Source organism: Sparassis crispa, assembly GCF_003851025.1.
Source record: "Sparassis crispa DNA, contig_000017F, whole genome shotgun sequence".
Taxonomy (NCBI): domain Eukaryota; kingdom Fungi; phylum Basidiomycota; class Agaricomycetes; order Polyporales; family Sparassidaceae; genus Sparassis; species Sparassis crispa.
In genome coordinates, this window is record NW_020939764.1 from 482,634 (window position 1) to 493,494 (window position 10,861).

At 55.1% G+C, this 10,861-nt stretch overlaps 5 protein-coding genes across 5 annotated transcripts; 3 read left to right on the forward strand and 2 right to left on the reverse strand.

Moving 5' to 3' along the window:
• Window positions 1-146: 146 nt before the first annotated feature.
• SCP_1801680 (hypothetical protein) lies at window positions 147-1,198 on the forward strand (the record flags this gene model as incomplete). The annotated part of the gene is made up of 3 exons (XM_027765256.1): window positions 147-360; window positions 413-705; window positions 758-1,198. The coding sequence occupies 3 exons, from the start codon at window positions 147-149 to the stop codon at window positions 1,196-1,198; spliced, it is 948 nt and encodes a 315-aa protein (XP_027621057.1).
• A 280-nt stretch (window positions 1,199-1,478) lies between these two features.
• On the reverse strand, window positions 1,479-2,790 carry SCP_1801690 (alpha/beta-hydrolase; the record flags this gene model as incomplete). Its single annotated transcript, XM_027765257.1, has 8 exons — window positions 1,479-1,567; window positions 1,631-1,805; window positions 1,863-1,878; window positions 1,935-2,170; window positions 2,234-2,262; window positions 2,314-2,442; window positions 2,497-2,609; window positions 2,672-2,790. 8 exons carry the CDS (start codon window positions 2,788-2,790, stop codon window positions 1,479-1,481), a joined length of 906 nt encoding a protein of 301 aa, XP_027621058.1.
• Window positions 2,791-3,830: 1,040 nt separating this feature from the next.
• SCP_1801700 (hypothetical protein) lies at window positions 3,831-3,980 on the reverse strand (the record flags this gene model as incomplete). Its single annotated transcript, XM_027765258.1, has 1 exon — window positions 3,831-3,980. One exon carries the CDS (start codon window positions 3,978-3,980, stop codon window positions 3,831-3,833), a length of 150 nt encoding a protein of 49 aa, XP_027621059.1.
• Window positions 3,981-4,157: 177 nt separating this feature from the next.
• SCP_1801710 (predicted protein) lies at window positions 4,158-6,704 on the forward strand (the record flags this gene model as incomplete). Its single annotated transcript, XM_027765259.1, has 3 exons — window positions 4,158-4,583; window positions 4,641-5,459; window positions 5,547-6,704. The coding sequence occupies 3 exons, from the start codon at window positions 4,158-4,160 to the stop codon at window positions 6,702-6,704; spliced, it is 2,403 nt and encodes an 800-aa protein (XP_027621060.1).
• A 1,569-nt stretch (window positions 6,705-8,273) lies between these two features.
• SCP_1801720 (Probable oxalate) lies at window positions 8,274-10,584 on the forward strand (the record flags this gene model as incomplete). Its single annotated transcript, XM_027765260.1, has 17 exons — window positions 8,274-8,671; window positions 8,727-8,800; window positions 8,851-8,874; window positions 8,931-8,973; window positions 9,031-9,058; window positions 9,111-9,128; window positions 9,180-9,236; window positions 9,292-9,381; window positions 9,431-9,472; window positions 9,540-9,651; window positions 9,710-9,912; window positions 9,966-10,000; window positions 10,056-10,119; window positions 10,176-10,209; window positions 10,265-10,324; window positions 10,389-10,417; window positions 10,480-10,584. The coding sequence occupies 17 exons, from the start codon at window positions 8,274-8,276 to the stop codon at window positions 10,582-10,584; spliced, it is 1,416 nt and encodes a 471-aa protein (XP_027621061.1).
• Between the last annotated feature and the right edge of the window lie 277 nt (window positions 10,585-10,861).

Genomic DNA, 10,861 nt, shown 5'->3' on the forward strand with positions numbered 1-10,861 from the left:
TGCATACGGTGGTGGGGCCCCTCTTCCACGCTGTCCACTCAGTTGATTAGGTATGCGTCACTCCAATAACGAGTCCCTTGTTTTATGTCGTTTATAAGTCGGAGATTCGAAGAGGCTAACAGTTTAACCAGCATTCTCAGTAATCCATGTTCGCTCGCTCGGTGCGATGGTTCGGCGCTTCTGCTACCCCGAGGTTGAAGACGTCCATTCTACGGCACATTCGAATTCGCCCCAGTGGTGCAGTAGGTCATCCATCGAAACCCGCTGATGCGTCCGCAAACGATCACAAGGAGGGCGAGTCTTTTCTCAAGATGCTTCCTGACGACGCACAACGCAATTTTGTTTACGAACCGGTCTATGGTACGTACAGACCACGGGAGTCCGGAGAATGGCCGTTAACAACTGGATCAAGAACACCCCACCGCCCGTTGGTCACAGGTTCCGGATGTTCCTCCTTTGCCACCTCGGCCGCCATATCCGTGCCCATTCCTCACGCAGGAGGATATCACAACATACCTTGTACCTCTTTACCACCACGGGTGGATCATCGGCAACGCTGAAGTCCTGGCCGACGACTGCTTTGACATCACAAACTCGACGAACGTGTACGTGCCCCAGCTAGGGAAGCTGTTCGAGGGCTTCGTCAAAGAGGACAGCGCCGTCGCCTTTGCGAAGGCGCTTAAGGATCTGCAAAATCGCGAGAAAGTGCGTGCCCCCCCCCTTTTTGTCCCTCGCTCCCTACCCACCGCCCCCGCAGCACCATGCGGATGTCTGTCGCACCTCCAACACCGTCCAAGTCCTGATGCACACTCACACTGCGCTGCCGCCGCCGCGCGCCGCGGACGATGCTGTGCCTGACATGGAGCGCGTATGTCCTGGGCTCACGCTCCGCGACGTGCACCTTGCTATCGGTATAGAAAAATTATTCGCAGAGTTTCGCGAGCGCGGGGAAGCAAAGGGCTGGAGCCAGGTCTCGCTGCACCCCGTGCGCTTCCAGCCACATACACCTGAGGAGATCAAGGAGTACGGAAGGATGCCCCACAGGAAGCCGCGGGAGACGTACTCAACCCGCCAATCCCGTGAATGGATGCGTAAGATGTACATACGGCGTGAAGAGACCGGCAAGATGCACGGGGGATCGGATCGTCCGGTGAGAAAGCCTGCGAAGAAGAAGCGGAGGAGAAGCAGAGCTCATTGACGACAAGTAAAGCCACAACCTTACTCACACACGGCGATGGGCTGGACGTGAGCACTGCCTAGGTTACTAGTTGCAGCCCGGTGGGTATCGCGGTGGACACCGGAAGACTTCAGATGTAAGGTTGGTGTACATAATACAGATCAAGAACGGATACACGAGTAACTTCTGTGAATTCCAAGAGGACTAGGGTACAGGAAGTAGCAAGGCGAATGAAAGCCGGGACGTAGTCAGTCGAAGTTCACATCTACGTGGATGCAGCTGCTGGTATCAAGCGGAACGACTAGGGAGGAACGTGCTTCTGCAAGAAGGTCAACTGCGCGCTCAGTGACTCTTCATGGAACGGCATCCCCGGATACGGGTCGAAATGGGCTTTGGGCCATGCACGCACATGAGTCTGCGACTCCCATAGACAGAAGGAGAAGTGGTACTCACCGCCATCGAGTCGGAGAAGCTCCACCTTGTCCGATGCGCGCGCCGCGTCTACTGGACCATTAATAAGGCACAGGTTGTCATGCTCAAGCCCTACGATGAGCACGGGACACGCGATGCGGCCCACGGTGGCGATGGGTTTATAGAAAGCAAACTCCAGCATGCTCGACGCGGAGACCTTCGCAGCATAAAATCCTGAACGTCATTCAGCATGGATGGCGGACGAACCGCTTACCTGGTTCGGGTAGTCGCTACCAGTAACGCGCTCAGTCAACTTAGGGTCGCATTCACAGTGAGTTAGACTGACCTCGGGTCACGCACGAGCTTGTGCATATCTTCATACGTCCCGGGGGTGGTCAAGCCACCGATTTTGCCGGGCTTTGCACACCCCGGGATATAGATGGGGGCCAATCCTACCATTTGCTTGACATGATCGAGGATGGCATACACGGACGTCATGATAAAGCCATAGTTCAGCGCGAGCGGGAGACCTGCGCCAAGATACGGGCATTGGGAGATCGCTGCGAGGATGTTGAGATCGGCCTGCGTCGGGGGTGTCGTCAGCGTTGAGCGCGTTCGAAGTTAAGGATGACGGGATATACGTACCTCGCTTGCCAGCTTCACGGCATGGCCACCTTTGAAAGCACATTGAGCAAATATATGCAAAATCTAGCAGAGCCGCAGACCTGCGAAACTTGTACCCCAAAGGATGACCCGCTGCGGGTCGAATTCCGACCGCTGTCTGCAGTACTTGATCACCGTGCGGTAATCTTCAAGCTGCTCGGAGACGTAGAGACAGTTGCGCGGTTGGCCGTCTAGAGCCTGACGTGAGCTCAACTCTAGGATAATAAACCGTTGGATAAACTCACCCGAAGCCCCCCAGCGGCGATAGTCAAACACCACCGCCGCGTATCCCAACTTAGCGAATGCCTCCGCGTACGGAGCGAGACTCATCAACTTGTTTGCGGAGAAACCGTGCGCCCTGCAAGAAACATGAGCGAACGACACCTCGCACTCCCTACGGCGGTTGAATCTGAAAATTACATGATTATCACAGGGCACGGCTTGCTATGCTGGTCGGGGAGGTAGCACCAAGCGTCGAGGTTCCACTCTGGCGTCACAGAGGGGATTTTCCATGTCGCTTTGGTGAAGCCGTCGGACATTTGTTTAAATAAATCTGAGAGACTTTGATTGTACGGAAGGGGTACAAGTTGCAACTCGCTCAACGCCGCTCAGTGAGCTCGTGACGCCATCATCTCTGTGAGTGACTGAACTCTATATCGCTGCAGACGATGCGCGATAAGTATTCCAATAAATCCAAAACAGACAAATTCGCCAAGCTGCGCCGAGCGCTCCGAAGGGTAACCAGTATAATTCATCGCTGCGATAATCTCAGAGACGAAGAATAAAGTAAAGAGGATGGAATTCAAGTGTAGCGAATTTGATGATCCCGGGCGCCCGGCCCGGGAATTGGCGAACAACTGCACGAAATTATAAGTTGTACAAAATATTCACATTATCTGAGACAGTGAGTTGCGAAGAAATGTGTACCTCATCGAGCTTGTCAGTCAACAAAGTCCAAGGCCCGTTTAACTTAAATTGCTACCTGTCGCAGCGGCGCATCAGCCTGCTTGGTGTACTGCGAGCCCGCCTTTCGAAGTTCTCGACGAGAGAAATCGCGCATGGGATCCTCGTTGTGCAGTAAGACTGGTCAAGAAACTCGTTTGGGATATCCTCGTTTCGTGCACGGCTGATACTTGGCTGTCGCAATTTCCCTGGTGAGAATGGACTCGGACTCTAGAGTCCCTTAAGATGGTGTTCCTGGGGCTACCGACGCATCGAAATTTTATTCTGTGCGTGAGTATGCATGCTATTTAATAGTTAAACCCGAGCTCAGGATCGAGTACATGACTTTCGTTCTCCTCTGGTGAACTTGGTGAATTTTACAGCATTAATTACAAGTTTAAGATCGCGGCTTGGCATTCCGTTCAAGCTCCGTGAATTCAATGCGCCAGGGCGGTGGAGGTCGGTACTTGCCTTTTTGAGAAACATTGTTCACCGCGCACGACGCGACGAACAAAGCTCGGCCTCTCCGTGTTCGCTCCCTCCACCATGTCGCGACCGTAAGGTATCGTTCTTCAGCTGCTCGCGGCGTGCTCTTGCTCACCATCATCGTAGGTCTCTCGGCGCGTGTATCGCTTTGCTAGGCACGAATAAACAAAGCAGAGACGCAAAGGAGCACGCCGAAGACAGCGTTGGCCAGACTTCCTCCAACGCTGCTTGGTGCGCGGCTCGCGTTGCGCGTCGTGAGCGACGGTACTTGTACGGAGGAGCCAAACACTGCTGGAGGCATGTTTAGAGGTGCGGACCCACTTGCGCATACAGATAACTTAAGCAAAACCCACGGAAACGTCCCCTGATTTCTTCGTTTTAACAGGCTAACTCGTCCAGGTGTCTGGTCGGCTGGCGGCTCTCACGCCCTTTACAACTGACTAATTCATCATTTCCGCTTGTGGGTCCGTTGCCAAACATGGACAGACATCCTGCCGCGGGGCGCTTCCGTGCGTTCACCTCTACCTCTAACACCAATTCCTCGTCCTCTCCAGACCATCCTGCCCCTCAATCTCGCAGAGATAGTTCTGGCTCGGATTCCCCACCTTCGGGTGAGGGGCGCGTAATCCACGGCCCTCAGCCCCCTCAGGCTTCTCACTTGGCCTGCGGGACTCACCCTGGACCACTTTCAGGCGAAATTCCGCCCGTTAGCGGTCCTCCTCGTCCCTATAATGCGAGCGCCACAGTTTACGTGGACGACTTTCCATACATCCCTCAGGGCTCCCCTAGGTCATCCCAGCGCTCTCAGATCGCGTCCACGGGCGTTCATGTTCCCTACCAAGCCGCTTTCGTCAACCACCATGCGCAGATGGCTGCTCCCATAGCTCCTCCTGCCCCCCAGCCTGTGCGTCCTCTTTTTTTCTTATCTGATCGTACATGGCTTAATCTGATTGGCTGCCAGAGCCCGCGTGGCCCTAGCAGTGGTGAGAGCAGCCCGAGTGGCTCAATTCACAGCCATGGCAGTGACCATAGCGGCGTAAGCCACGGAAGCCCGTCTACCGGCGCGAGCGTACACAATTCCGCGCAGGGGGACCAGGATGTGCAAATGGAGGGTGCAAACATGGAGGAGGCGGGGCTGGGGTTCAGGCGTGAGCACTATCCTGCGTACGACGCCTCCGCCCGCCGCATTGGGCTCGAGCATCTGCGCTACGACGCGTTGCCGTCACAGACCACGGGGCAATCTCATTATCGGCCTCGTACGCACGCGTACCCCCGCGGAGACTCAGGTCCGCGCGTGATCTCGCTGTCTTTGGACGCGCCGAGCACGCCACAGGCGGCGGGGACTACCACGGCCGCCGCTAACAGCCCGTCCGCTGCTGTCCCTTATACTCCGACTGCTACCCCGGATGTGGAACGTATGTCTATCGTGGAGCCTGAGCGCGCGTTCAGCGCTGCGCCGACGCCCGCCCCGTCGCAGACGGGCGCCTCTCCGCCACCCGCGGCTCAGACGCCCCGCGGAGCTCGCGCGCTGCAGCCGGACATCCCAGACCCTGCGCCCAATCTGAGGCAGCTGCTCGGACTTGGACCTGAAGAGGAAGTCAGTTTGTTCTCGCTGGCCGACCCGCCCCCTGGTGAGAAGCCGAGCTACCCGTATCCGACTCTGATCAAATTGGCAATCCATGGAAGTCCAAAGATGCGTCTTACTTTGCAGGAAATCTATGATGCGCTACAGGAGCGCTTCAAGTGGTTCGAGGACAACCAGAGCGAAACGGCCTGGAAGGTGAGCAGACATGTTATCAGACTTAAAGCGCCTTTTCGTTTGCTTATAATTACTTCTGTTTCCTTTTCTCGTTCCCTGCTCGTGCAGAACTCGATCCGCCACCAGCTATCCCTCAATAAGCTCTTCCGCCGTGTTGCTAGGCCTATCACCGAGCCGGGCAAGGGCAGCTACTGGGTGGTAGACTACTCCCACGGCGAGGGAAACAAGCGGCCTCGCAAGCGCAATAAGAGGCCTACGAAGGCTGAGCTCATTGCCAGACGTGCGGCAAGAGGATCTACCTCTCGCCAGGACGCGGAAACCTCGAGCGACGAAGACGATGCCAGTACGGAGTCCCCGACCCTCGGCGGCTCTGGTGCTAGCCAGAGCCAGACATTGTCCACTTCCGCCAGCCAGGTCGAGGAGCATAACATAGATCCTGTGCTCAGGAACCAGGGCCATGTCATCGGGCAAGCACACATGCGCTTGACGACCAGTACCGTGCGCTCCAGCACCAGGAGGGGCCAATCTCCGTACCCAGCTGCCTCGTCTCAGGGCCATGCTCGAAGTTCTACTCTCCCTAGCACTGGCACGCCTTCGATATCACCTCAGGGCGCACCGCAGATGCCGACGCCCCAGCGCGGCAGGCCCTTCGGCCAGGTCACCTTCGTGCAACCCCCCTACACCCAGGCCTCGTTCAGCCAGCCCCCGGTCACTCAGCCCTCGATGGCCTCCTTCGGCCAAACCTCCTTCGGACAGCCCACGTTCGGCCAGCCCTCGTTCGGCCAGCCCTCGTTCGGACAGCCCTCGTTCGGCCAGCCCTCGTTCCCGCCGCCTACTGCCCCCGCTTTGCGGTTGCCGAACGCACTGTGGCCGGCTAGCTCGTCTGCGCCGTCCTCTGGCCCTGGTACGCCTGCGCAAGGCCACATGTCGTCTGCGTCCAGCGCTGCGCGCTCGCGCATGGTGGGCGCCCCGCCACCTCCGCGCATCACGCCGGCCCGCCCTGGGAATGCCCCGGAGGCTCGCCACGCTGCCACGCCTGCCCCCATCGTTCAGCCTGTCCCCCGCACTGGGACTGAGCACATGCGTGACGTGAACGACATCAGTTCGCGCAGGGTCCAGGGCGGCGCGTCCATGTCCGCGTCCGCCTCTACGTCCACCGGCAGGCTCTTGGAGCAGTATGCCCAGCAGATGCCTGCCCACGGCGGCGCTCCCCAGGGCCGGAGGCGCGGGAGTCGTTCCTCTGGCTCCAGCTCTTCTATGGAGTGAGCGCGAAGGATCTCTGGATTTCCCTGCTACTCGGCGTGCCCCACACGTGTTGAGTGACGGCGGGCGGTTTATAGGCTCGGACTCATGCTGGTTTCCTCTCTCAAGACCCCTCAAGATATACGTTCGAAACCGCTCAATAATGGATTCACTCTACAGATCGCTGTGCTGGACTTCGAATCTCGTCGCTCTCCCATCTCCTCTCATCTAGCTCTCGAATCTCTATAGCTCTAAATCCCACATCGCGCTCTTAGTGCCTCTCGCTATTTTGTCTTGTCCCACAAACCCATATAGCCCCAAAATCCACATCGCGCTTTCAGTGCTTCGGAGTTCTCTCGCTATCCAGTCTATAATCTCGCTGCTCTCCCATCTCATCTATGCGACCCCTGCTTACTTTGTCGTTGCTCTTTGTAGATAGTTCCGTTTCCGGACATTGCTTACGATGTTCGAATTTCGCTCGCATCTGTCGCGTTAACGTACATCCCGCTCGACTCCTCGTCTGTCTTGTTTTCGTGACTCGCATCGTCTAGTACCCAGTTCAGTGTCGTCTACCGTGTTTTGTCCGTCGTGTTTCGTGCTACGTATATGCCCCTTTCTTGCCTACCTGCTAAAACGCCCTGTTCTTCTACGTTCCCGTCGCTAACTTGCTCTCGATGGCGTGCCCCATCCCCCTTTCCGGGCCCGTCCATCTGTATTTGTATTCAGTCCGCGCTCGTGCTCTCGTCCCCCCTACTCGATGTTTTGCCACCCCCTCCCCCGTTTTCTACCCGCACGTTATCTGTCGGTCTAGTGATGCTCTGTGCTATGTAAGTTTAGTGTGTATATGTCCGAATGCACATCGTGTTTTCGTCGATGGTGCGGTTGGGGACGCGGTGTGACCGTGGCACGTGCTCTAGCTGCGCTCATTGTCACCGCTGGCGGTGTGCCGGTTTCTCGCCGTCATGTTGCTTGTTCGAAGACATTTTAAGGCTCTTGGGTATTTAAATTCTTGAGGTTATCTTCTCCGGTTTGGAGAAATATCAATGACAATCTATTTGAAAATGGTTCAGGCATTGTTGTTGTCGGGCTAGCTGTGCACGCCCACTGCACGGGGAGTGACATATCGTTAGACGATTGAAGAACAAGGCAAGACGTTTGGGACTTGCTTCTACGTCTCTGCTACTGTGGGAAAGTAGAATTTCGATGATGATGTGAGTATGTCATCTACCTCACAGAGTGAATCCTGTCCGAGCTAATGAATGCATGAAGGACCGTGTGAAATACATTTGTACAAGTATGCTGCTGGTAATTGCCGCTGTTCGAATTTGACGAGTCAGTTAATAAATCTTCATCACAGCAGCTATCATCAACGTGTAAAAGCATCTGCCAGTCATACACAGTGAGCGTTGCTACTGAAGTGTGAGCGATTGCCCTGTCAGTGCGTGTTCTCCTAATGGTTCGGGTACGGACTTCATCTTGGAGATCTGTAGTGCGATGCTTATGCGCAAATCCCGAACGCGATAGGGACTGCGAGAGTATGTCACGGTATCTTGATCTGCGGCTAACCATTATGGATCCCTTCGCGATCTGGTGATGCTGACAGTCGCACTCACGGTGGCTGACGAGGCGGAAGATGATAATTCCTTCCGAGTCCACCAATTCCTTGTCGCTCATCGCAAGTTCTCGTTCTCCAAGATGTCGCTGGTTCTCCCCGCAAGACTCCGTGCGTTTGTACTATGTTCAATCCTCTTAACATTGACCGCAGTGTCTGCTCCGCTTGGATCTACATCGACATCGGCCCCGCTCCCCAGTCCAACTGTACCTTACGCGAGCGACGACCCCAACACGCCGCTGTGGGGACTCGACTCGGACATCGTTCCACAGGCTATCCGCAGTACGCTCGGCGCCAGTGTCCTCGGGCCGCAGAACATACCACTGGAGTTACAGAATTCTGCACTCCTGGCACCGCCGACCACCGATCAGGGATCTGTGTATGTCTTGCTACGCCAGGAATACATGCTGGCTGATACAAAGGACTGTGTGCAGCGAAAATGCGAAGTGGCCGTTTAGCTTGAGCCATAACCGCTTGCAAACTGGTGGTTGGGCGCGTCAGCAGAACAGTGAGCTGGTCGGACATGACTGTATTTTCTGCCGCTGAATATCTATCCAGTCGACGATATGCCCATCGCTAAAGGTGTGTAACACGAAATATCTGCGATATGGATGCGAAGTGCTCATTAGCCACAATAGAAATGGCTGGAGTAAATATGCGCCTGGAAGTGGGTGCTATTCGGTCGGTGATTAGAATATGATCCTGCCCCCTTCGAACTCAGCGTCGTCCTGGTTTCAGCGAGTTGCACTGGCACAAGACCGCCGAGGTGAGGTTCAGCGCCCTCCTTCAACGTCTCTGCTGACATTGGCGACACATAGTGGGCGTATGTGCTGAAGGTTCGCGTAAGCTACATCATAGATCACCAGTTGCTCATTATCGAGATCCAGGGCTCCACGCAAATTTCGACAATTACGGCTGACGGCCAGAACTACGTCGCAACGGCGGTGCGTTGTGGCAATCTAAACCTCGGAACTCCGTTAATGAGCTCGCTATCTGAAGAACGAAGGTGATCTATGGTACTTCCCTGCTGGGCAACCGCATTCCTTGCAAGCCACCGCCGACTGCCCCAATGGCACGGAGTTTCTTCTCGTACGTGCTCTTCTCCCGTCTGTAAAGGTCATGCGTTCATCTTGTACAGGTGTTCGATAACGGTACTTTCGACGAGGGTGGAACCTTTCTGGTATGTATCCTCCCGTAGCAATATGATATCATGTGTCTGTCCGTTCAGACTTCAACTGTCTATGCAGCTGACAGACTGGCTCGCCCACGTTCCGAAAGAAGTCTTGGCGAAGAACTTCCAGACAACAGAATCCGCGTTTGACCACATACCCGGCCAGGAACTCTACATATTCCCGAGTGGTTCGAATTCACCTCTACATTTTCCTACGATGCGATGAGCTTATTGATGCGCCGCCAGATCCTCCTTCCGATGACGCTCAACCACCCGTGAGCCCTCAAGGCATGACGCAAGAACCGTATACGTTCCCTTTCTCCCAGATCCCCTCTAAGCAATTCCCTGGAGGTTCAGTCAAGATCGCAGACTCTACGACCTTCAACGTGTCGAAAACCATCGCAGTTGCTGAAGTCGTTCTGGAGCCTGGCGCATTGAGGGAACTGCACGTGCGTGTTTGGGACCCCATGGATGTTCAAGCGCTCTTGATAAATGTCTCCAGTGGCATCCAACCCAAGACGAATGGACCTTCTTCATGCACGTCATCTATCCATCTATGCTTTCCCTAACACTGATGGTGATACTGACATAGCGAGGGAACCGGTCGTATGACCCTATTTGCTGCCACCAGCGACGCGAGGACGTTTGATTATCAAGTGCGTCGTGGTTCGCTGACAGGTGATCCCAGCGTCGTATTTATCTCCATCTGCAGGGCGGCGATATTGCATACGTTCCGGCGCCATACGGTGAAATCTAGCGCCCGTTTCTCGTGTGGTTTGTGGTCTCACTGATAGCGGACAGGTCACTACATTGAGAATACCGGTAATACCACGTTGCGCCTCCTGGAGATACTGAAGACAGGTGGGTGGGAGTGCTCTATCGCTACGTTTCCCCTCGTCCCCCACTGACGCTCGAGAGTATCCAGACCGGTTCCAAGATATTAGCTTGAACCAGGTGCGCGCACTCTCTTCTTGATGCTCGTTCTTGAATGACCGAGTTGTTGGATGGTCATGAAGTGGCTTGCGCTCACCCCTCCCGCGCTTGTCAAGGCTCATCTGCAGCTCTCTGATGAGACTATTGGGCATCTGAGTAAGACGGAGCTTACGGTGGTAGGGGTCTAGTTCGGAGCCGGGTAGTGTTTATTTTCTCACATTGTGGTCTACCTGTCATAATAGCATTGTTGTTACTCATTGCCTACTGCCTCTTACATTGGCATGCTCTTTGCGAAACCATCTTAGAGAGCTGCCTTTCTGTGAGGCAACCATCTTATGTTCATTGCCTGTTATGTAATTTTCCAAGAAAAGTGCGCACAATGTATGCTGTGAATCATTCCATTTACTTAAACCAAGTTCTGATTGTCTGTTAGCTCTAGGTCACTGTTCCACCTTCAGGTCAGGC